Raw genomic sequence first — 26,463 nt, 5'->3', positions numbered from 1 at the left:
ACTAAAACGTAAACCTAATGTAAGTAAAAGCGACCATGGCTGAGTTTACCCAAAATAAAATTGGTACTAACTATTAATTATAACAAAAAAATTATTGATGGATTTAATATTTAATAAAATAATTAAAAAGGATAGAGGATAATTTTTTTTATTTATGAAAAAGCCATAAGCGGCTATCAACCATATAATGACTAGTAACTAGAAGGACGCATTAATTTGAGAATGGTTACTTATTCTAAACTTTCATACTGACAGATGCTTTATCCCACATCAGCAAGCTGCCATTCATTGCCTACTTGAATCACCTCATCATCAGTCAAAGCATCCACATTATAATTATATTCAGCGGGGCCTAATGTGTGAAAAGCATATGCGATGGTCAACTCTGGACTACGCCTTTGGATGTGAATTAGAGCCGAGTGTAAAAGAAAAGCAACCTCCATCACATTCTATTCCTTCTAACCAAACTCTGCATTTAATCCCATCATATGGCTGTTTGCAACTTGCATTTCATCCCTTTGCTCCAAAATCAAGGAAAACTATTCTTTACGAATTACACCCAAAGATCCCCCATTTTCTCTTCTCTATTTTATTTATTATTATTTAATACCAAGGCCACTTCACTCACCATATATATATATATATCCGCATGTAATATATAATGGAATAGTATATTCTATGATGACTTGGAGACCCCAACGTGGTGCGCCTTGGGGAATTCATGCATAATATATAAATATTATGTAGCTCAAGATCATATGTCTGGACAAGCTAAAATTGAAATGAAAACAATTAAGATAATCAACTTTCACTGACCAAGAAAAAAACAAGGGACAAAAAGGTCTGCTACAAGAGCAAGAAAAAAAAAACACCCACCACATACACTGTATTACTATAACAGACGGTCAATTCATGCACAAGCACAAAGCAGTTAAAAAAAACTCACGGTAGCTTTTGTAGCAGACCTACCATCACCTAGCCCTTGCCATAAACAAGGGCATCATCCTACATAAAATAGAGACATTAACATTCCTTTGTTGCTATCCACTGCCACAATTTGTTATACACCTAAAAAGTTTCAGTTCAAGTGGAACTCAACTAACCAGGTCCTTGGTTTTAGTTGGTGTTTTGATCAGTTGATAAGACCAACCTGTCCAAAGCATCCAAGACATGCCTCATAGTTGGTCTCCTTTCGGGGCTGCTATGCACACAAGCCATTGTGATCTTGAGAACTGCAATTATCTCTTCCTCTTTATCTGCATCGGGAGCTAAGTAAGGATCTAAAACATCTGAAAGTGGTTTCTTCTCTTCAATGCATAGCTGGATCCAATTAACAAGATCCATTTCTGAGGTACCTACATGAACCACGGGTGACCTTCCCGTGATCATCTCTAGCAAGATTACACCATATGAGTAGACATCCCACTTCTGTGATGGTTTCACCACTTTCAGGGCTTCAGGAGCTTGGTAAAAAGATCCCAAGTTCGAGTAGAGTGGAGCAGCTTCGGAGGAAGCACTCTTTTGTAGTCTCTCTAGCGGTTTATCTGAAGGTATTCGGTTAGATTGTGTGGTTGGAGACCCTCCAGCAATATTGGCAAGCCGTCCAAGTCCAAAATCAGAAATGTGGGCTTCCATGTTCTGGTCAAGTAATATATTACTCGGCTTCAAATCTCCATGAACATATTTTTTGGGGCTGAACTCGTGCAGATAAACCAAGCCTTTGGCCACACCCTTGATGATTTTAAGTCTAACAGACCACGATAATGGTGTGAATGATGCCATTCCCGCCTTCCCTGATAGTGATAAGAAAATGGGGACAATCAATACAAAAGATGAACGATAGTAATGGAAAGAACATTATAGTACTTAAAGAAAGCCTGGTGAAACATACCATGCAATGCAGTGGCAAGACTTCCATTAGGCATGTAATCGTAGATGAGAAGCTTCTCATCAACTGACCAATAATATGCTCTTAGAGTAACAATATTAGGATGCCTCAGCTTTCCAATAGCTTCTACCTCAGTCTGAAATTCCTTAAACCTCTGCGAGCCTCCTTCACCCAATCTTCTCACAGCTAAGGAAAGTCCATCTTCAAGCACAACCTTGTACACAATACCGATGCCGCTCTTCCCCAAAACAAAAGCAGAAGCTTTAAGCAGCTCATCCAAATCGAATGCCACCTGTGTATCCAGTGGTACAAGATCATATTGCTCTACGTTTTCTGATAAAGTCTCTGATTCGTCTTTTCTGAAGCAAAAACACTCCTTTCCCTTCCTTCCCTTCTCAAAACCATAGCCATGGTCATCTTTATCCTTACTACATGGGCAGATCCTTGAATAACAAAAGGAGAATAGCAATCCAACAAGGCATATTCCAATTATATCACTCACTATTATAGCAATAACAGCTCCTTTACTGAGTCCTCTCCCTCTCTCGTATTTACTTTCATTGTCATCTGACCTTCCGGGTGGGTAATTACTAGGTAAAAACGGATATGACGAAGGTGAATTTGCACCTGGAGTATCTGAAGAACAGGGGTTCCTCAAAGGAGGGCCACAAAGCCCAGGGTTCCCTAGAAATGCAGTAGGTCCTCTGTTCATTAGAGCACCATTTTGGGGTATTGGCCCACTCAAATTGTTAAATGTAAGATCAATGTAAACCTTCTCAGGAAGATTTCCAAGGCTAGCCGGAATGGGACCGGCGAAAAGATTGTGTGACAGATCAACAGTTCCTTGCAAACTAGACAGATTTCCCAAATCGCTAGGAATTGAACCAATGAACTTATTGAAAGAGAGATCAAGTTTTTCAAGAGAGACCAAGCCAGTCCCAAACCCATCTGGCAGAGAACCGGTGAAATTGTTCCGGCTGAGATCAAGGGTCTTTAGTCTCTTGCATTGAACAATTGATGAGGGTAAGGACCCATTAAAGAAATTATCAGACAAAGCTAACGTTTGAAGATATTTAAGCTTCCCTATGTCTTTAGGCAAAGACCCAGATAAGGAATTCCCATAAAGAACCAAACTCTGTAACCCTTGAGCTTCAAGGAGCTCAACAGGCAAAGTCCCAAAGAATTTGTTGTTCCTCAAATTTACATGGCGAAGATCAGATAAAAAGCCTAAAGAAGAAGGAAGAAACCCATAGAGTTTCTTCTTTGGAATGCTAACAGAAACAACCCTTTGTTCCTTGCATGTAACCCCATTCCATGAACAAGGGTTGTCATCAGAAGAGTTCCAGTTACTTAGAGACCCTTCAGGGTCCTCGTAGATGGACTGCTTAAACGATATGAGAGCATACCCTTCATTGTTCAAACAAGTCACATCATCATGAAAGTTCAAGACAACAAGAACCACCAAAACCCAAGAAAGCATATCCACAGAACAAAAGGAGAAATTAAAAATATATGACCGTTGGAAAGAAAATGTTGAAAATGCAAATCTTTGGGTTCAAAGGCCTTACCTTTCTGTCTACCTGGGGAAAAGAGCAAGTAATGAAGGAGAAAGCTTGGAAAGAGATAACAATGGAGACTCAAAAGAAAGGGAGAAGAAGAAGGAGGAGAGAGACAGAGTGTGGTGAGGTAGGACTGGTAAGAAAAAAGAGAAGAGTGTATATTATATGTTGAAGAATGGTAAAGGCTTCAGCTTTGCTTGCTTGCAAGACCTTGGGAAAATAGATGAGAAAAACTTTTACTTAGCTAAAGTTATAAAATAAAACAGGGAGGAAAAAGGTGAAAGCTGGAGAGAATTGATGAATACTACTGATATACATTCTTCTTTTTATTGCAACATATCTCCAATCTATTTTATCATGATATTTTCCAAAGGAACTGTTGTTAACTTGTGATTAATTTTGGTATTACTTTTTATTTTCATTATATTTTTAGATTATAGATAAATTTATTTTTCTTTTATTAAATATTGAATTTTCATTCAACTTTAGTTTTGAATAATTTAAAATAAAATTTAACAAAATTGTAATATTTTTCAATTCTGTTATCTTAATTTCTTTGAGAGCCAACCAACAAAATATATTATTTAATAATTAAACTAATAAATTAATGAAAATACAATTTTATTTTATAAATAAAGCTGAACCTTTTTCCAAGACTTTTTCATAAAATAAAATTTCTATGTTAATTTCTGTAATTTTAATATTTTTGTAAATCAATTTATTATTACTTATTAAAATAAAATGTTTGAAACACTTTTTTTAATTTATCGTAAAATCATAAAAAGTTAATGTTGAGTATAAAATTTAATTAAAAATAAAAATCAAGTAATAAAATACAAATAAAATAAAATTTTAGTTTTAAAATTCAATCACATAAAATTAAATTTGTTAATAGGTTTATATAAGAGAAACAGGAAAAATCCAAGTGGAAACAGTGGCATAAAAAGAAAAAGTCAATAGTTGCTTTAAACTTTTGGATTTTGGTCATCAATCTCATTTATGTATAAATAGTTAATTAATTTGATTGTAGGATTAGATATCTTATATGAATTTTAAGTGATGATTTGATGGTTAAGGTATTCACTACTCTAAATATGATCTGAATTCGAGTCGCACTAATAATATTTATTGTTCAAACTTTATCCTATTATTATAATTCACCCATATAAAAAAATCAAAATGATTGTAAGATTTGATATTAAATGCAAAACACATGAATAAATTCAATTTCAAGTAGGGTTTTGTAAAATACAAGTGGGGGAAGCAGTCAGTCTTCATCATTACCTCCACATTTCTCATTATCGGTTAAGGGAACATGTTTTATGATTATGCTCACTTTCTGCTTTCATCTTCCACAATACTAACACACCAAAATGCAGTCTAAATACCTCTTGGGGTGGAGTTGAATTTTCAAGTTTAGATTTAATTCCATCTAAAATATTATTTAAATTTGGTCTAAAATAAAAATGTTAAATTCAAATCTTATTCGGTTTGCTTGTATTAATTATTTTAGATTATTTTTATATAAAAATAAATTTAAAAAATATAATACATTATATATACTTAAATGATATTAAGATAGTTACAATTTAGCAAGCAAATGCCTCTACAATAATAACAAAATTAACAATAAAATAAGAATTATACAATATCTAAATAACAATAATAAAATAGTAACAATATAATAACAGAACGTCTAAAACAGCAACAATAAAATAGCTGATTCGGATCAGGTCGAGTCAAGTAAAAAATCTTATTCGAGACCCAGCCCATTTAGAAACAGACATTATTTTTTGTCCAAGACCATTTTTTCAAGTCTATATTTTTACCTAAACTTTCCCACGTTTCGAAAAGACCTCCATACTAGACATATAACCCAACCAGTATAAATATACATAGGTCTTATTGATTTTGTTGATGAATTTTTTTATAAAAGTTCTATTGACGGTACATTAGATAAGGTACATTGTTACAAAATTACAACAATATTTTTATAATTTTCATATTATTATTTTAATAATTATATTTTATGTTTTATTTATATAAATTATATATGTCAAGTTTAGAATAAATTAAAAGTTGTAACTACTTATTTTATACAAAAATAATATTTTAAATTAATGTGATATATCATTTAATGGTGAAATTATTAATATAAAAATATTATAGTATTTCAATTTTATATTAGGATAATATTATAGAAAATAAAATATTTGTTAATTTTGTTATTATTTTTAAGGCTTTAGAAAAGCAGATAATTTATAAAAAAAATATTAAAGGAAAACAGAAAAGCGAAATACAAGTTTGATTGTCAAGCGAGGATTGGACATGCCATCTAATTACCCATTAAATAAGAAACGGTCGTGATGTATTTGTAAGCAGTGGGGGCCAGTACGTACACCTCTCGAATGTTCTCCACGTGTACAATAGATTGGTTTCCTCCATGCCTCTCAGCGTCTTTCATTTTCACTTTCAATTTGTCGTGAGATTTTAGGAAAAGGGAGATAAATTAGCATGTGAACTTAGAGTGGTAGCTAGCCTTTGTCAGTGTGGGGGCTATCAACTCTGAAGGCTGAGCCCCACTTCCATGTTTTTTCAATTCATTCTCATACCCCCCCCCCCTTGTCATAGGCTGCGTTGGAAACTACCTTCACAAATTTCATAATTAATCCCATCGTATTATCGATTTTCAATTTAATAAAATAATATATAAACTATTTTTAAAAAAATATTTATATAAAAATTCATAATCGATGGAATTGGTTCAACTATTGTATTTTTCTCGATATTCAATTTATTATCAATTGATAATGGTTCGTGTTATTTCCTATTATATATCATCGATTCGACGATTAATATCAAACTCAATCGATTAGATCAATTCAATTTTGGCAATATTGGCTAAAAAGAAAACAAAGGTAAAGTTATGATATTGATCTTTATATATAGAGAGAAAAACTATCCCATGCAAAACCTATGGAATTTTTTAGATTCCATAAATAGGTTTAAAGTATGACATATATCTCATGAGTATATTAAAAAATAAAATTATAATATATAAAAATGTTTTATCCATTAATTAGATTGTATTGTTTTAAAAAATTACAAAAAAAGGAGATTCAAAGAGTTCATGCAAAGCATAGGCAAACAAAACAAAAATAATAAGAATTCTTCAAAAAGGTCTCAAACCTTTGAGATTAGTTAGAAATGGTACTAAGTGACCTTGTCATCAGGAACAAAGCCCAAGTTGAAAGCTAAAGCCTTAGTTAGGAGCCAACCACCATTATTTGCCTTCATTGTGTTGGCAGTGACAATGATATTATTCTTAGTGCTAAAAAAGGAATCGATAATATCAATTCACAATAACAATACCATGTTAAATTACACAGTTGCTAATTGATAGTGTTTGACTAAAAGTACTTGATTGTAGTGATCACTTTGGTTGCCATTGTGATGAACAAATAAAATAGAGTAAACAAGCGGCACTAAGGATTGTTTAAACAATTCGACTTCCTTACGTCTATGGAGTCTAGCTCAATGAGTAACTTCACTATCTTTAATCCTTAATGCAACAAGTGAATCAAGTCCTATCACTCTCCGAGTATAGAAACCTCACTTTTGTATCTTAAAGACCTAAGTCACTCACTTCTATGTTCTCCCTCTGAGAACTTATGTTCTAAACACAGATAGTTTACTCTCAAATGCATCACAAACATGTTCCTTAATGAACAATAAAGTGCTCTCAATACTCAGTACATAAACCTATACAAGTCTTTCAATATATAAGAGTTCTCGGGACTTGTTAACATACTAGAGATCAATTACAATCCAATCTCTTAATAATAGTACCTATAATATAGCAAAATACGATATACTCATAGAGACCAATGTAAAGTGGACTATTTGAATATATACATTCAATGCTCCCCAATTCGATCTCTACAATCCAAAGGATCTGATATACATGATCTGATTTAATCCAATCTTCAAGGTAAGTTTCTTCAAATGAATTGATCTTCAAAGTCGGACTTCTATACATCCACAATATCAACACCATTCAAAGCACAAAGATTTTGTTTCAATAAATTGCTAACTCCAAATATGATAAGTAACAGACAAATTGTCATAGTGATAGTAGAAGTAACCATATTCAAGTAGCACTTAGCTAGTCACTCTAAAAACTTACCTCAACATACTACATAAACACAAAGATGAAACCCTTACACCGGCGAAAGGACATAAAACCTCAAACTCAATAAACAAAAGTAAAGATAATGTCATTTTCCTTTGACTGAACATCTATTCATATACCATTCATCTAAGGTCAATTGGAACTAGTACTAGGTGACTCTGTCATCAGGAACAAAGTCCAGGTCGAAAGCAAAGCATTAATTAGGTGCCAATCACCGTTATCTACCTTTGGTGCATTGGTAGTGACACTGATATCATTCTTGGAGCAAAAAAGGGATAAATAATATCAATTCACAATATTAATACCAAATTAACACAAAGATGAAATTGTAACAACCTAAAAGTTAGTAGTGTCAAAAAAACATGATTTTGAGACCCCATTTTCGTGAACCGAGCTTGTAAATATTTTTATTAAATATTTACAAAGTTATTATATTAGTGAATTGAATTTTGAATAGGTAATTTTATCGAATTAGTGATTAATTAAGGTTTAGGACTAAATCATAAAGTTTAATCATTATAGATTTTAATTATAAAATGGCTTGAAGACCTAAATTGCAATTAACTAAAGGTAAAATTTGCAAATAGACCATGTTGGGATTCATAATGGTGGACGGTAAGAATTATGTATGTATATAAATAATTAAAATTAAATTTTAATTAATAAGTTAAAGTTAATTAACTTAATATAATAAACATAAAAATAGAGATAGTGGATGAAAACAACATTTCCATCATCTATTTTCATCTTCTACCCGAAGCTAAACAAAGAAAAACCTAAGGAGAGCTTTAAAGTATTCGACCCTATTTTGTTAAATGTAATTTAGTCTTTTTCTTATAATTTTTATGTTTTTGAGGTCATGGGAGCTTGATTTAGTTAGCCCATGTATCAATTTGTGAAACCGTTAAAGTTTTATGAAGTTACCATTGTTGATTTCTTGAAGTTTTAGGTGTTACATTGATAGATTTTAAGTTTAGAGGTGACAAATGACTAAATTGTGAAGTTAATTGATAGTTTCGTACATTAGGGAATAAACTGAATAAATTGAAAAATTGACTATAAAAATGAGAAATTAGAGCTTCCTAATGGTTAATAGTGAAAATTGATTTCAATTTGAAGCTTTAGATTGAAAGTTATGTTAGTTCTGGTTTTAGGGACTAAATTAAATAAATTGAAAAGTTTGTATAAAATGAAAATTGATTGCGAATTTGGCTGTTTATTGACAATTCTATGTGTTTATGTTAATATGTAGCTAACGTCGATCTGGGTTCCTGGAAAAGGAAGGGAAAATACAAAACTATTAACGAATAGCTTGGAATTTACGGTATGTATTTCTATGACTTAAGACCTATTTAAGTTTCGCGTTTTTATGTTATTTTACCATGTACATAGTTGAAGTAAGTCATTATGAATAACTTGAATTGATTTGGCATATTTACGATTATATGTCAAGGCAGGGATTAATTTGATTGATATTAGACAATTGGTATGAAATTAAATTGAGATATATTGTGACATATGATAATTGATTTGCCATGAGGGCTAGAATGCTATATAGACCATCGTTGTCGAGCAATTCGAGGTGGTAAGTCATTGTTGTCGAGTAACCTGGGATGACAGGTTTGAATTGAGAAATCCATCATTGTCGGATAATCCGGCATGGTAAACCATTGTTGCTGGGCAATCCGGGGTGGTAGGTCATATTTGCCAGGCAACCCGGGATGTAACAACTCGTTTTTTAGTGGTGTCAAAAATAATAGTTTTGGAACCACAATTCTGATGTGTCAGTCTGTAAATATTAATTACAAGGTCATTAGTGTTGTATTGATTTTGGTTAAGAAATTTTAATGTTTAGATATTTAATTAAGTAAAACGGACTAAATCGTAAAAACTACAAAAGTTAATTTCTATTAGTTAAAGGTACTAAATGACAATTGAAATGTAAAATAATGAAGTTAAATGGTAAATATACCATGTGTTTATGAAGTGGACGGTTGTAGCATTGATTTTAATGAATCTTTAAGTTAAATAAAAAGGGTAATATAGTAATTAGATAATTAAGTAAAATTAAACAAACAAAAAAAACAAGTATATTGTCATCTCCCATAGCAATCCACCGATTTTGAAGAAGTGAAAACACCATTTTTTCTAGCTTAAGTCACGACAAAGCTTGGATTAGTGCATGCAAATGACTTTTGGTCCTGTTTTTAGTAATTTTTATGTTTTTGTAATCGTTTTAGCTTAATCTAGCTAACCCGAGAGTTAATTTGTTAAATTTTTAAATTTTTTGGAAGATGCCATTGATGAATATGATATGTTTTTTAAGTTTAATGGTAGATTACTATGCTTGGGTGTTAAAAGAAATATTTTGTTAAGTGATTTTGTAAGATATTTAAGTTTAGGGATTTAATTGTAAATAAATTAAAATAGGCATGGTTTCTTGAAAAAAGTTCCAGCATGTGTGGATTGTATTTGGGTGTAATTGAATTTGGTTTATTGGGTATAGGGATTAATTGTGAAAATAATCATGTTTTGGTCTTAAAGATCAAATTGAATAAAATGTAAAAGTTTGGGGCAGATGTGAAAAATTGTAAATAGGAAGTCATATGCATTAAATTGAATATCATATGAAATTGAGATTAATAAATTGAAATAAACTATTTTATAGATCAAGAACAAGTAGATAACAGAGGAAAGGGGAAAGTTGCTAAGTAGTCCTTGAACTTTCATTGTCTCTGTAGTTTAGCACTGATAAGTTCGTATGGTTTAGTTTTGTACAAATTAAATTTTATATTAAGTACGAGTTGATATTGTTGGATATTCTGACATAATTGAATTGAAATAAATTGATGTGAGTCGAGAAAGTAATTTAATTGGACATTGTTATTCGATGTTATATTGAGCTTGATGAATGTAGGATAGGATAAAATTGGCATGCCAATAGGTTTTAATGCGCCCGATATGGGTCTGACTTGTAATGAGATGATGATTATTTGATTCGTTACTGTTCACTGAATATACCGAAGTCCAACATTCGTTACGGATTATCGTGTTATATTTACAGTGATTCTGGTGTGTTACTAGGTGCGGATGTAAAGCCTTCGGGCATGGCAGTTGGTGGCCAAGTGTGTTTCGAAGGGATGTTAGCCTACGAGCTAGGCGCTTAGTGCCCAGGTGTGTTTTCGGTTGGTTAAGCTCGTTTGAGCAATCTAGTGTGTTCTGGATGGTTAACCGCGTATCTGAATCTATTATATTGTTCATCAGACAGAGTTTCAATGGTTACATGATTTGTAATTCATTTGTGAATGGCTATATGAATTTTTGATTGATTAACATGAGTTGACATTAAATGATTTAGTATAATTGAATAGACTATTTATAATGTGTATTGATATAAAAACTCACATGTTGAATGGTTGTGATTGGCATGATTATAGTTTATTAATTGTTACTTTGTGATTTATATGTTTTTACGGTAAGTTTATCGTTTTAACCGTTGAACTTACTAAGCTCTAGTATAGCTTACTCGTGTATTTTCTTCTATTTTCTTGTAGATATTACGTTCGAGCAATCGGATCAACTCAAAGAATCACACAATCTGGATATTTTTTGGTGGTTTTTGATATGTTTATCTTTGGATTATATGACATGTAATAGGTGATTGTAAATGTTTTGGTTACTTGTCACTTGTGGTATTTCTTATACTTGAATGATGTTGTCCTACTTAGATTTTGGTTCATATGTTTATATATATGCCTTGGCTTTTGGCTTGTAAAAGTCCATATGTATGTGTTTTGGTCATTTTGTTCAATGCTACTTGTGAATGACTGGACTATGGTAGAAGTAGACTTGAATGGATTGAATGAAATGGTGAAATTGGCATGAGTTATTGTAGGTATTTGAAAACTTTTATTGCAAACCAGTTTGGTATGAAATGTGAATTTGATTTGGCAATTGAATTGTGGTGTCTGTAATAGGCCAATTTAGCCCGAGCTCACAAAAAAAAATAAACCCAAAATAATAAAACAAAGTCCAGGTCCAGTCCAAAATTATATCATTTGGCCCGATCGGAATGACCCATTACTTGCAAAAGTTGAAGGTCCATCTACAAGCTTGACGCATATAGAAATATAATCTTCAAGGATATGCAATCTTAGATATGATATGTAATCTTAGAAATAATATGCAATCTTAGAAGATATGATTTTGTAATCTTAGAGATTTAATTTGTAGATACCCTTTAATCTTAGCCGTTGATGTAATTGATCTATACCTTTGGATTTAGGGAGGCTCAACTATAAATAGATGCCTCTCCCTTCATTGTAAAACACTTGAGTTTGGAGCAATAATAATTCTTAAGAGCATTCACTCAAATTTCTCCCTCTCTTGCGTTCTTATTTTCTGTGGCTTGTTCTTATTTTGTTCTTCGTTCATCTTTGTTTCTTTTTAAGTTGCTTTCATTTGAGTTGGATTTTAGTGAAGGAATTTAGTTGAATCTTCATATTGTGAGAGTTAGGCTGACTTAAGCGTTTTTTTAACCTTTTTTATTTATTCATTTAATTTTTTAATCATTAATTATTCTTTTACTTTTATTCGTTTATTTATCCATCGACTTTCTTATTTACATATTGTTCATTCATTTAACCATTCTTATCATTCTTTTATTTTCTTCCATTAATTATATACTTTATTTGTTTTAATATTATGTTCCGCATGTTGTTTATTTTTAAAACTCGTGTTATAAATCATCCATTTTAAATTGTTTGATTATTTGCTTTAATTTTTTTTCATATATTATCAATTGCAAATTTTTTTATACTATCTATTTTATATACCATTTATTTTTAAGATGTTTTGTGTATAACTTGTTCTAAATTCCTTATTACACAATATTTATTTTTAAACTCATTTATATATTATTACTTTATATATTACCTATTTTCATTTTTATATATTATTTATTCCAAACTTATACATATATTACCTACTGTAGAGCCCAATTTTTGCCCGGGCCCATACCAGCAAAACACTCAAAATTAAAATAAATTAAATAGTCCATTACAATGGCCCAATATGGCCCAAAACCCTTAACCCAAACCAAGCCCAAAAATTAAACTAAGTCAGAAAAAAACCCTAGGGTTCCTTAACCCTTTTTGGCGCCGCATGCCTCCTGCGCCTCTGCCAGCCTCATGCAAGTCCCCTGGCCACCGCCGCCGCTCACCTATCGCTAGCCCTCCATGCGCGTCTGACACCACCTGCAACACGCAAAAGAAGAAGACAATAAACACAATCCAAATTGCAAACGACAAAAATAGAAGTTTAGGGGTTGTAAAAATCGGCTATATAAGTCGAACACAAACATTGTAGTTTTTTTTCTTGGCCTTTTTAACATTAGAAATCAAAAAGCAATATCAAAGTTAACAGGTTGCTTTCTCTTTTTCGATTTATCTATCTTATTTTTCATTTTTCTTTTTACAAATCCGTTTTTTTAATCTGTTAATAAAAAGTAAACATACATATAAAAAAGAAAGGAACAGAAGGGGAATACCTGGAGTTGCCCGCGAGTCCCATTGCCAGAGCCCTTTGTGGCCGCCGGAATCGTGACAAGGGAGGGCACGGGGGTCTCATTTTCCTCCGGTCTTTAGGCCAAGAAAGGCACTGTCACTGAACAGCCTTTTAAATCGGGCTAAAATCGACCTTCGGGTCGCACGCCACTGCCCGTGGTGGATCTATGGCAGCGCAGGCGACGACCCTATTAGCCGGATTGGAGGGCTGTGAGAGAGAGAATCTGAAAGTTCTCTGATTTTTTTAAAGAGGGGTTAAACTGATTTTTTTCTTTTTTTTTTGCATTTATATTGGGTATAATACGACGCCGTTTTGGGCCTTGGTATCAATGGCCAAAACGGTGCCGTTTTGGCGTTTGACCCGTGACCCGACCCAGGGGTACCAGGATTCGCGTGTTTTGTGGGAGGGGCTAATTTCATGTTTAGCTCCTCCGCCTATGCAGTGTATTCAATGCGGTTTTTTGTTATTTTTGATTTTGGCCACGAATTTTCGCGTCTGTTTCAATTTGGTCATTGAACCATCTGCAGTCCCTCGATTAAAACGTTGCGTTTCGAGTGAGGTAATATTTCACAATCGGTCCCTTGAGTTTTGAGCGCGTTTCAGTTCAGTCTTTTGGTAACCTCTTTTATTTATTTGCGATTCGAGCCCCAGATTTTGCGTCCGTTTTCAATTCAGTCCCTAGTCGGTTTAATTGTTTTTATTTATTTACTTATTTATTTACTCATAAAAAATAATTTATTTAATATTTCATTTAATTTTTATTTATTTACTTAATTTTGATCAAACTTACATTAGGTTTTATTTTATTTATTTATTCACTATTTTAAATATTGATTTTGTTTATTTTAATTCTTGCCATTATTATTGCAATTTCATTCTATTAATTATTTATTTGTTATATTGTTTCTTACATTATTATTCATGCATTTGATTTATTTGTATCAATGTGATGTGTATATTTTATGATGCATATTATGTTATGGATTTTAAGTGTATGTTGTATATTCATTATAGGTTGTGTACGGCATTCTTTCCGTTTTGAACAACTTCTTTTCAAATATAATCAAAATTGCACGCATTTGTTTTTTTTTAAATTCCATTAATTCGTACTCCAAATTCAAAAGCATAAAATTTCAAAAATAAAGGTAATATTCTATATTTAGAAAATTCGAGAAATCGTGCCCTAACTTACTGGGCTTCGATTTTTCTCGTGATCCTAAATAACCGAATATCCTTTTAAAATTGAAATAAATGATGTTTAAATAAAAAATAAAAGGCAAGCTTACTCTCAAAATACGATATGTCGGGTCCTAACTTGCTGGATGTGACATCTTGTTACTTCGAGATAAGGAAGCATTTTTTATTTTTATTTATTCGAGTAATTTTAAAATAACATAATATAAAGAGGGATCGTATTTTTAAATTCTTTTCGAGTTTTTTTAATTTTCGACACCAAGACATTAAGTAATCAACTAGGTACCAATTTTGGGCGTATCGAGGGTGTTAATCCTTCCTCGTGCGTAACCGACTCCCGAACCCATTTTTCTGAATTTTGTAGACCAAAATCGTTGTTTTAATAAAAATTAAATCGTTTATTAAAAACAACCACTTTTCGAGGTGACCCGATCACACCTCATCAAAAAAAGATTGGTGGCGACTCCCGTTTTCGTTTTTATTTTCAAAATCCAAGTCGACCCCAGTTTTTATCAAAAAAATGGTGTCAACACCTACTTTTTTTATATATATAATTTCTTTATTGATTTGTATATTGTTGATTTCAATTTTTTTTCTCTTATTATTCATTCTCAAATTCATTATTTTTTAATTTGTTTACATTTTATTTTGCGTTTTATTTTTTTATACTCTTTGTTTTAAATTCATTGGTCTTTGATTATTGATGTTAGAATTTAAATAATTGCCATTATATGTTTTATAAATTGTTTATTTGTATTTTCATATTTCCGTTTTTTTATCAAAGTTTTTACGCATCGTTTTAATATTGCGTCAATTTTCCCCAATTTTAAAAAAGAAAACTTTTAAAAATAAGGCAATATTCGGTACTTTGGAACTTTGAGAAAATCGTGCCCCAACTTACTGGGTTTCGATTTTTTTATCCAAATAATCGAATATCCTTTTTAAAACTTTAATGCATGAGACAAACTTAGTTTCGAGGGTTAAAATGTCGTATCCTAACTTACTGGATGTGACGTCTTATTACTTCGAGACAAGGAGGTCTTAACATCAAATTCGATTTATTCAAGTTTTTAAAGAGGATCGTATTTTAAAATCTTTTCAAATTTTCGACATTAGGACGTTAATTAATCAATTAGGTACCAATTTTTGGGCGTTACGAGGGTACTAATCCTTCCTCATACGTAACCAACTCTCGAGCCTGTTTTCTCGAATTTTGTAGACCAAAATCATTATTTTAATAAATCAAAATATTTTATTAAAATGATTAATCTCAAGGTGACCCGATCACACCTCGAAAAAAGATTGGTGGCGACTCCATTTTCGTTTTAAAAGTCGACCCCGTTTTTCAAAATAAAAATGGTTTCGACAGTGTCAATGAGGGTACATTAGTTATGCATTTAAGTTGTATGTTTTGGTGTGTTTTAAAGTTATTTGAATGTGTATTTGGGGTATAGAAATGGTTGATTTTGAGTTAGCTTGGTACTTAAGGTTTGGATGAAAGTTTTCCTTGTTTTGGAAGCTTTTTAAAGTGCACATGGCTTGGGACACAGGCTGTCACACGGTCGTGTGTCTTCTTGATTTTAAGTACAGGATTTTTCACACGATTTTAGAGAGTTACATGACCTGGCGACATGACCGTGTGACCTCATTTCGAATACACACACGATCTGGCACATGGTCTACGACACGACCGTGTGACTTTATTTCGAATACTGACATGGATGGGCACACGGCCTGAAACATGGCTGTGTGACCCATATTTCGAATTGTACATGGTTTGGCCACATGACCATGTTTCTGAGCCACACGGCTTGGCCACACGGCCGTGTGACCCCTGTTTGCAAAATTTTCAAGCTTTTCCATATTTTTCTATTTTGATTCAAATTAATCCCTGATTGTTCCCGAACTATTTTTAAGGCCCGTAAATGTGATTATGCTATGAATGCATGTAGATTTGAATGTTGTTATTTAAGTTAATAAATGAATGGTTTAATGATGTAAATTGTTTTGATATGTGCCGTAATACTCTATAACCCTAATCTGGTGACAGAAATGGGTAAGGGGTGTTATACGGAATAACATACTTGAATTGAGAAAACCATTGTTGTCAGGCAACCCGGGGTGGTAGGAATTGTGCAGAAAGTTATCATTATCGGGAAACTCAGGATGACATATTAAGTTGAAGTGATAATGAGCTAAACGTTACCTGGAATACGGATGAACTTATAAGCTTGGGATTTTGTTGAGGAGGTAACATGAACTTGGGTTTTATGTGTAAGAAATGTATACGGAATGATGAAATTACAACTTAAATGTTACATTGTATTATCTCTATTATGTTGCTTTATCTTGTAGATATACTATTGAGTTATGTTACTTAGCATATGATTGATTTTCTGTGTATCGACTTCAACATCCAAGCAATACTATAACTTGGCATGTACCTAGGTGGTTGTATCATGTTGAATTTGATGTTAAAGATGATATATAATTAACTTTGACATTGCTATGTATGTATATATATATATATATATATATATATATATATATATATGGTATGTAACTTAGGATTTCTTTAGTTGAATGTTAATAAAGTATGAGAAGGTATTTGAGAATGCAATGCATATATGTGCCTAACAAATGATTGATATGTTATATGTCATTAAGTGCACATATGTGTGATTTGAAATTGCTATGGGTGATTGAATGGTAGTTGATTATAGGTTGTATACATATATAAACTCTTTTGGGCATATGTTGATATATGTATTAGTCATCTTATTAAATAGTAGTAAGGGTTAGTATTATATTGAAACTAGTGTGATAGTTTGGGATGAATTTGGTTGCATTAGGGAATTGTTTAATTTGGATGGAACATTTGTAAGTTGAGAAGTAGAGTGCTACTTATGCCTTGAAATTATAATATAATATGTATATGGTGGTTAGATTATGATACTTGTGTGATAAATATGTATTATGGACTTGTAGTTACTGTACATATTGTCAAAATCATCATAGGAATAAGGCTAGGCTTGGTTTGTATGGAAAATTATTGGTTTGTGAATAAGTATTGTAGGTTCAGTATGTGACGTTGCGAATGTTGTCGCGATGAGTTATGAGCCCAGGTCACAGCGCGACAAGAATTTCATTGCTGTGATGAGAAAGCCATTTGGCCAAGTTAGTATGTCATGTCGCGATGAGGAACCCCCTTATATCACGATATCGGTCTTGAATTTTGAAAATTTTCATTTTAGTCCCAATTCGACCTTGGGTTATCTATAGAGCTTCCGTAAGCTCGTATAAAGCCCGAGAGTGATTGTATTTCATGTTGAATGCATATTTGTTTGATTTGATCACTAAATTGTATATTTTAAATGTGAATTGATCGTAATTGCTCCGGCAACGGACGTGACACATTTTAGCTCGAACCCGACGATAGTGTTGGGTATAAGGTGTTATAGAAATCCTTATGCCAATGAATGTATATAGAACCTCAAGCTCAAAAACAATAGTCAAGGTAATGTGTTTTTCCCTTGATTGAACATCTATTCATATACCATCATTAATAAAATTAGGAGGATTATGACTTCCATAATTAATTTTGTAGGGGCAGCTTCAATTAACTCAAAATGATAACGACCCTCCTCCTCCTCTTCCTTATTTCTATTGGTGTAGATGTGCAACATGTTCTAATACTTCCTTTCTCTTGTAACCATATCAACTTCTATTTGAGCTTTAAACATGATAACCCTCTTAATTTGAAGAAGACCTGTAGTTTTTTCTTGAATATTTCAAATGCTTCCAGGATATTTTACTCACCCTGAATATTTAAGTTATAAAACATTGAATTTACAAGTTTTTCATTGCCTTGTGCAATGTCGCTGGGAAAATTGCAAACTCTCGATCTAACTCACTAAGGTTTCCTTTAATGTGGGCCATAAAATTCAATATGGATTTCCCATTGCCATCCATTATAGTATCTAGACTCAAGTAATTCCAAAACCCTCTATTTAACCTTGCTTTTGAGCTCATCAGAGGCATTTTCTTTACATTCATTGGTCTTCTCCTCCAAGTCCTTGATAATGATCTCAGTCTACTTATCAATGCTCTTGAATTGGTCTCAAGATTATCTGCAAGCGTCACTTCTTTTCCTTTACTTTTAATTAGTGTTGGAGATTGTTTTCTACTACCAGTCAAGCTCTCCTCCTATGTTGTGCTCTTCAGCACACGCGTGGGGCTTTCATCAACTTGACCTTCAAATTTCTCTAGGCTTTTGCTTTGGATTAATGGCAATTCAATTTCTCATAGCTTATGTATTTTCTTATTAATTGGAGTCACCTATATCTAGCCACTATAAATGACTTTTACTTGTGCTATTCAAGTTACACAGTAAGGAGCATATGAATGTTTGATTGAAATGTAGAATTTCGAAATGATTTAAATGCTCAAGAACCATAAAGAAGTAGGCTATCTACTCTTGTTTGCCAAAAAAGTGAGTTATTGTCATTAATTATATTTATAGGAGGCAATTCGTATGTTCATCACCTTACAAATTTGGCTATTCAAAGAGGTCGTTCAACTCTTTTTTTTTTTTTTTATGAAATTAGTACGTATTGATATCGGTTTGTTTTGATATAATATATTTGATAAATGTACATAAAAATATTTATAAATGTAAGTAAATGATATTAAATAATTTTAAATTTAAAATATTCATCAATTATACAAATACTCATCAATAAACTCCACATATAAAAATACATTATTCAATAAATCTAAAATTTAGGAGAAAAAAAATTGAAGGGTGAGTGGAGATTTTTCTTTGATACTAGTGAGTTTTTTTATATAATATTTTAATTTTTATATTTTAAATGTGAAAATATGAGTTTAAAAGTAATTTTTTATTGATGGATATATTCATGTAGTGCCCAGTGCACCATGTTTGGGATGATGTGACTGAAATTAACTAGAAGGACCTAATGGAATTGATTTCAATGCAAAAAAGAATAATATTTGTTTTCGCTTTTAACACTGCACACCATCCAGCATGATTGAAATGACATTTGATCACCATAAACTTGAAGTAGCAAATTCTGAATGCTGATACGGTGGGCGCATTTGCCTACTTTCATCTAACCCTCAGCAAGAAAGAAGAAACGAAAAGCCCTCATTTTGTGCAATGAGCCAATGACAAATAAAACATGACAAGAAGCCCCAACAGTCATCTACCATGCAAATAGGCTTTTATTTTTATTGTTTAGAATGTGTTTGCGAAGGCCCAATCCGAAACCAATCATCCCTCGTTTGGTTTTAATTAATAGGCTTTTCCAGATGGTACTGATGCTGTTCGTTGAATTGAATCCGCGAAAGTGAGGATTGGAGATACGACTGACGGAGACGACATAAAAATTATGACAGACGCTTGCATAAGAGCCGTTGTGGAATCTATCCACTCTTCTCCCACACAGGCCGTCCTCTATCTCTCCGGCGGCGCCTCTCTCGTATCTCTCTTTCTATCTCCAAAATTAGTTCTTTCTTTTAAATAAGGATTTTGATCTGAATGATTATCACTATTGATTCACTATTTTAAGCAGGCCTTGGGGTTGTTGATGTCAGTTCCTGGAGCTTCAAATACGGTGCTGGAAGCTGTTTTGCCATACTCCAGAATGTCCATGATCCAATTACTCGCTAAGGTTCTTTTCTTTCTTTCTTTTTTTCAATCTGAAAATGGATTTCCATTTTTAAAATTTTTGTTTTTCATAAAATAATAATTAGTAAATCAGATTTTTCGGTACAGATTCCTGCCAAGTATTGTAGTCAACAAACTGCCGATGAAATGGCTTTGCTCGCTTACAATCGCGCGCTGAAGCTTTCTTCTCCAGGTTCTGAAGTTCCTATCTAGTTTTCGAAAGTGCTTTTTATCTTCTATCCCCACTTTCACTCTAGAAGTGATCGATAAAACATGAAATATCGTAAGTTTGTAAATGCTTGTTCTCTAATTTTCTAGGAGACTGCGCAGTAATTTTAAATTATTCTGTTGAAATTTGGAATCCCTGCTTGTCTTTTTCCTAATCTAGATATTTAAAGTATTCTGTTGATTATATTAAGAGTAAAATAGTAGAGGGAATTGGAAATATATTTGCAAAAGTGAGCAGCCTATACTTCTTTAATTGTCTCATGGCCAGTTTGTGTAACATGGGGTTAAATTCAACCATCTGAATAGGTTCTCCAGTTCTTGGTGTGGGGTTTACTGGTTCTTTGGCTACCACCCGTCCGAAACAGGGAGACCATAGGTATGTTTCTTCAAATCTACCGTTGGTTAACTGATATGTAATGACCCATTGGCAGTTTGGTTAAGTGACTGTACTATTTTTGATTGAATACTGCTTTGCCAAGTTGTAATAATGGTCTTTTGACTTGCCCTTCGGCTTGGTTAGATATTATTTTTTGGTTAAGGTGATTGTTAGTCTACCTTTTTTGATGTGCAGGTTTCACTTGTCAACAAGAACCTCTGATCGACATTGGGCATCCACAGTTACTCTATCAAAGGTAATTACTATTTTATTATTTATTTTTATTTAAAAATTAGCTCTTGCACACTAGATTTGCATTTCTCTTATCTGATACCGAGTCTTTTAGGGCTTGAGGAGTCGAGATCAAGAAGAGAAGGTTTCAAGTTACTTCCTACTGAAGGTGTGTGATATGTACATGTACATTATTTTTTGATATATGTTTTAAGAATCTCTTACTAAATGCAAATTTTTAATAAATTACTGATACTTAAAATATCTTGAAAAGGTAGAAAAGAAAAGTTCCGATGATTGTTGAGTTGTTGTTTGTCATACTACATCTCTTGATAAATACTACTCCTCCGTCCCACTAAATTTGTCACAATTTGACTTTAATAGTAAAAATTTTCAACTTTGACTTCTTTTTTTAAATTTTATTATAAATAAAAATTTGGAAAATGTCATAAAACCTTCAATGAAGTAGTCTCTAAATATAAATTCTTTTATAAAATTTAATTAATTAAGTTATATAATATAATTTAGATCAAAATTTAAAAATTTTTACCCCAAAAATGTCAATTATGACATTTTTATTGAGACAAAGGAAGTATAGTTTTATTTCATTTTCAACACCTGTTGTATATTTTAATGGTTTCAATAATGTGGCTATAGGCGATCGCTAATGCCTGCAAAGTCTCTTCAACGTTTGATTCAGAGTTGACTGAATCTGATGTTGTTGCAGATGAATGTGAAAGGTTCTTTGATGAAGATAAGGAGTTAGAGCAACTTATAAATGGGCAAATTTGCTTTAAGGTTTATCCGTTTTCAAGTGGTATGGTTCAATATTTGCTGAATTAATCTCAATTACAATTTATCTTGACACCTTTTTTTTCCCCTTTCTTTTTGAAGTATATCTTTTGGTCTGTTATTTACAGTATGGAAACTGCTTTGCTGAGACAGATAAGTCAAATGGTGATAGGAAGATTATACTCCCTGGATCCTTTAATCCATTACATGATGGTCACCTCAAGCTCTTGGAAGCTGCCACTAGGTTTGTGAATGTGTTTTAGAAATTCATTGTTAATTCGGTTAAGATTATTCACGATCTCATTTGCTTTAGAAGCTGGTTGCTTTTGGCCATTTTGATCAAACTGGTTCTAGCTGGTAACTGGATATGCACTTGTCTACTTCTTGTAGTCTCTGAAACATACTTCAGAGGGCTGTCTATTCATAATTTAGAGGTCATTTTCATCAAACCGGTTCTAGCTTGCTAGTGGATATGCACTTTGCCTCGTCTTTTATAGTCTCCAAGTCTATATATATATGAAAGGATAGGTGAATTGTGCTGTTGGGGAGCATGTTGAAGTTTAGGATCAATGATCTGATAGGCCTCTCATTTCTGCCTTCTTTATGACACATTCCAACACTCATTTTTGCCTAGTTAGTGAAGTTTCTAGACCATACATGATAAGTTACTCATTAAAGGTTCATTATGATGCAGCATTTGTGGCGATGGGTATCCGTGCTTTGAATTATCTGCAATTAATGCTGACAAACCTCCATTGTCAATACCACAAATCAAAGAGCGTGTTATGCAGTTCGAAAAAATTGGTGAGGCTAATTACTTTTATAAACTCTCTGAAGTTTTAATGTATGTGTGGTGGAAATTTTGATTCCTTGAATGTGAAAACTGTGTGATATTAAGGGGAAAAAAAGATAATTGGCTGCAGGAGTGAGCTTGGATCTTGAGTTAGGAAATCATATTGGAATGACTAGATGTTTTTGTTAAGGAGTTTATGCTTATTTGTTAGTTTATAGCATGCATATTAATGTAGTTGGTTTCTAGGAAGGTAAATTGGAGTTTGACGGAATGTGAAAGTTAACACTTAGGGTGCATTTGGTTCACTGAATGTAACATTACATCCCGTACCTTCGCATTTTGGAATAAGATTAAGTTGTTAGGATTTGCTACATTTTGGCCACCCAGTAATCTCACATTCTCAAATAGTGTTAATATGCCAAAATATAGGGTATATAATCTCACTACCACCCATTTCTTAGGTTATCTTAGATTATGGACGTAATATTAATTTTTGGTTCAATTTATCTTTTGTTTTTATTATTTTAATTTGTTTCGTCTTTTGTTCTTAAATAAAATTTGAGTTTAAGTCGAACTAAAACAAAAATCTCCTTTTTCTTAACAGCGAACAGTAAATGTCGTACTTTAAAATTATAATTATAATATTTACTCTAAAGATTTATTTATTACTAATATTAATTATGATTTATTATTATAATCTATAAATTGATTTAAACATCATATCTTATTTATTAATATATAGATTGTAATAAAACAAGAATTATCATAATTTATCTTAATTTTATGGAGTTTGAGACAAAAAGAAAACTAACTGAACTTGTTAAAGAAAACAAATTCTATAATAAGGACAGTGTAGTAAAATGTGTTTTTAGTTAATTTTACATTCCGTCAACCAAACATCAAAATCTTACATTCCAGCCAAATGAAGCAAATAAGGTAATGTAACATACCCCACATTCCATCCCATAATCTTAAATTCCCATAATTCTATTACTAAAGGTAATCTTACATTCCTTGAACAAAATGCCCTCTTAAGGTTATAACATGTTATAAGTATCATATATTTTGTTCCTTAACTACACTGCATATTCTTTTGAAAAGGTATCTGAACATAATTTTCTCATATACTGAAGGATTTTATTGCATGGTGAGCAGACAATGTGGCAAGTAGATATAGTCAAGGCACTTGCAGGCGTTTGGTTGTCTGCATCTTTTTTTATTTTTTTGAACTTCTTCATATAGAAATTTGTATTTCTTAAAATGATGACAGTATTTTGTATCAGTTTTTGCTTGCATTCTCAATCATATACAATTTTTGCAGGGTTCCCTAATTGCTATTATTTTGATTTTACAGCTTTTATAATAATGAATAAGTGGTTGTGTTTCTATAATGGCAGGAAAGACAGTAATAATTTCTAATCAGCCTTATTTCTATAAGAAAGCTGAACTTTTTCCGGGTAGTGCTTTTGTAATTGGTGCTGACACTGCAGTGAGGCTTATCAATGTATGACACTTTGAATTCCTTAAATATTATGACATTATATCCTGACACTTTATAGTTCAAAGTTTCTGTTAAAATAATTATGCATAATTTTTTCAATCGAGAGCTTCATAAATAATCCTCCTCCTAAGTGATAACATCAGTATAATGTGTCTATTTTATGATTAGGGAGCAAGACCTAACTGTTAAGGGAACACTTAACATTCTTATAGCCATATTTGAGCTACATAAACAATATAGAGAAGATTGGTTTCAGATAATCTTCAGCACAGCTTAAGTTGCCGTTTCCTTTCCTATAGACAACTTGTGGAATTAGCTACCTTTTGATCTCATTATGTATTGTCCTTCTGTCACTAGACTTCTTTTTTTGTTTTCTATGAAAATGCAGAAATGTTCTAAAACATCATACAGAAATATTTTGCGATGAACTTATTTTTGAGAATCATTTGAAAAAAAAAATGCTATAAGTTTCATCTTTGATGAGAAGTAAAGTGGTACCCTATTATATTTTCTAGCTGTTGCTGCTGGTGAAGCACCTTTGTAATAAGAGAATACTAGAAAATATAAGGCACAAAATGGTAGTTTGCATAAGTAAACTCATCAAAAGGCTGGCTTTTTACTTTGTAGTTTCGGAAACAGGGAAAGGTAAATGTTTACTTTGCCTTGGATGTTGAATTAGCTGTTAGGGATATATGAATTAAATGAAAATATTGCTGCAAACTTTATACGTAATTGTTCCTCTGGGCATGGTTTAGGGTAAGATACTGCAGTATCTGATGGACTAATAAAACAAAACTGGATGTTTGGGTTGTACTACTGCTCCAAACCCTTTGCTATCCATTAATATTGCGGAACTGTGCAGATGAGAAGTACTAATCGTTATTGGATTTGGCTGCTTTTTAGAAACCAAGTCTTATGGAACCTTATCATATTCCTCAGAAGATTGATGAGTTTGCTATATTTAAACAGTGAAATATAATATACATTTAGTCCATAGATAATGACCTGAAAAAATGCATTCAGGGTTGTACATTCATTTTAATGCAAGATGTTGTTAGGTTGGAATTGTTGAAGAGTATGTCGAGTTTTGCTACTTATTTCTCTTACCTTGCAGCCTAAATACTATGATGGGAGCTATGATAGGATGATAGAGACACTCTCTGGATGCAAAAGAACAGGATGCACCTTCATTGTGGCTGGTCGGAAAGTTGATGGTACTTTTAAGGTATGCCAAGCATCAGAAATATTGGTTTAAAGTTTAAACACATACTTATTCATATTAGTTATCCAAATCATAGATTTTAGCACAAAACTTGTCAATATTTCAAAGTGGAAGGAGGGTATATCGTAGTTATTTTAATAGTTGTGCTATTCGTGCAGGTTCTTGAGGATTTTGATGTTCCTGAAGTGTTGAAAGATATGTTTGTCCCAATACCAGCTGAAAGGTTCCGCATGGATATATCCTCAACTGAAATAAGGAGAAGCTGTGGACTGTAGCAGCTTTTTATTTTATTTTAGGACTCAATAAGCATGTCATGAATCTATAATTTCTTGTTATTCTTGTAATATGTGTTGCCCATTTCAGTTTATATTAAAGCTTTGGTGAATATTGGACATGACAGTAGATATTCGTTATCAAATGCATTCATGACTCTCTCAATTCAGTTTGTCAAAATTTCGAGTTTGCCTCTTTCTTTGTCAAATGCATTCATGACTCTCTCAATTAAGCTTTGAGGAAAAGGAACCATGTAACTGTTTGGGACTCGCTGCATTTTGCTTCTCGAGTTGCAGAGTTGAGCCTGAGCCATTGATTTCCACTAAAGAGAACTTATTAGGCTTCTCAATGGTCACCACAGTTGAACTTGGAGCCATTTTTAAAAATCAGTAGATTCAAAACCCAGATAAAAAATTTAGCAAAAGAATGAAAAACTCAAACTGGGTTTTCAATTATGAGATTTGGGAACAAACATAAATGTGGAAATGAAGAGAAACAACACAAATTTTTTTTTTTAAAAAGTCTAGGTTGGTGGCGCCATTCCCTATTACTTCATCAAATAAAATTTTAATTTTAATTTTAAATTAAAAAAATCACTTAAAAAAATTGACACATTAAAGTGGTATCATCATTCTTTATGGCTCTACCACTATTATTTATTTTTAAACCCCCGAAATATTAAGATATACTGATATTTCTTTGATATTTATACAAGTGATACTAAATAAATTGGCTCCACCCGAAAAATTGATTTTTTTAATCTAACAACCAGTAATTGAATGACGTGACAAGTGAGTAGCGATAATCTCTTTGGCTCCACTAACTTTCACTATTCATTTTAGATCACTTACGTTCATAATTATAAAAATAAATATTTTTATAATTAATCAAAATTTTTGGGTTAATTTTATTAAAAAAAAAAGAAAGAAAAGAAAAGGCCAAATTTTAGTAGATCCTTTT

The 26,463-nt window shown here is 32.3% G+C and overlaps 2 protein-coding genes across 4 annotated transcripts; one reads left to right on the top strand and one right to left on the bottom strand.

The window, feature by feature from the left end:
* Positions 1-777: 777 nt before the first annotated feature.
* LOC105794768 (receptor protein kinase-like protein ZAR1) lies at positions 778-3,741 on the bottom strand. Its single transcript, XM_012624076.2, has 2 exons — positions 1,892-3,741; positions 778-1,793 (listed from the first exon to the last, which is right to left on the bottom strand). Exons 1-2 carry the CDS (start codon positions 3,366-3,368, stop codon positions 1,117-1,119), a joined length of 2,154 nt encoding a protein of 717 aa, XP_012479530.1. The 5' UTR covers positions 3,369-3,741; the 3' UTR covers positions 778-1,116.
* A 15,869-nt stretch (positions 3,742-19,610) lies between these two features.
* Positions 19,611-25,683, top strand: LOC105794772 (uncharacterized). Of its 3 annotated transcripts, none has more exons than XM_012624080.2 (12): positions 19,611-19,899; positions 19,990-20,091; positions 20,196-20,280; positions 20,622-20,691; positions 20,887-20,947; positions 21,038-21,091; positions 21,580-21,739; positions 21,868-21,958; positions 22,409-22,518; positions 23,905-24,011; positions 25,123-25,233; positions 25,389-25,683. In XM_012624080.2, exons 1-12 carry the CDS (start codon positions 19,810-19,812, stop codon positions 25,503-25,505), a joined length of 1,158 nt encoding a protein of 385 aa, XP_012479534.1. In that variant the 5' UTR covers positions 19,611-19,809; the 3' UTR covers positions 25,506-25,683. The 3 variants fall into 3 exon arrangements, with proteins under 3 accessions (XP_012479534.1, XP_012479535.1, XP_052484507.1); XM_012624081.2 differs by having other exon boundaries at positions 19,618-19,899; positions 19,993-20,091; XM_052628547.1 differs by lacking the exons at positions 19,611-19,899; positions 19,990-20,091 and having other exon boundaries at positions 20,240-20,370.
* Positions 25,684-26,463: the final 780 nt, after the last annotated feature.

This window comes from Gossypium raimondii, chromosome 3 (assembly GCF_025698545.1).
Source record: "Gossypium raimondii isolate GPD5lz chromosome 3, ASM2569854v1, whole genome shotgun sequence".
In the NCBI taxonomy this organism is placed as follows: domain Eukaryota; kingdom Viridiplantae; phylum Streptophyta; class Magnoliopsida; order Malvales; family Malvaceae; genus Gossypium; species Gossypium raimondii.
Note: the sequence above shows the minus strand (reverse complement) of the source record. Positions and strands in the feature narration are given on the sequence as shown.

What these genes read in the sequence shown, in the direction of transcription:
- LOC105794772 (XM_012624080.2), top strand. Translation starts at nt 19,810, where the DNA reads ATGACAGACGCTTGCATAAGAGCCGTTGTGGAATCTATCCACTCTTCT. An exon ending in CTCTTGGAAGCTGCCACTAG is followed by an intron (nt 21,959 to 22,408) that starts GTTTGTGAATGT and finishes ATTATGATGCAG; the next exon opens with CATTTGTGGCGATGGGTATC. An exon ending in AAGTTGATGGTACTTTTAAG is followed by an intron (nt 25,234 to 25,388) that starts GTATGCCAAGCA and finishes CTATTCGTGCAG; the next exon opens with GTTCTTGAGGATTTTGATGT.
- LOC105794768 (XM_012624076.2), bottom strand. Translation starts at nt 3,368, where the DNA reads ATGCTTTCTTGGGTTTTGGTGGTTCTTGTTGTCTTGAACTTTCATGAT. An exon ending in TCTTGCCACTGCATTGCATG is followed by an intron (nt 1,794 to 1,891) that starts GTATGTTTCACC and finishes TATCACTATCAG; the next exon opens with GGAAGGCGGGAATGGCATCA.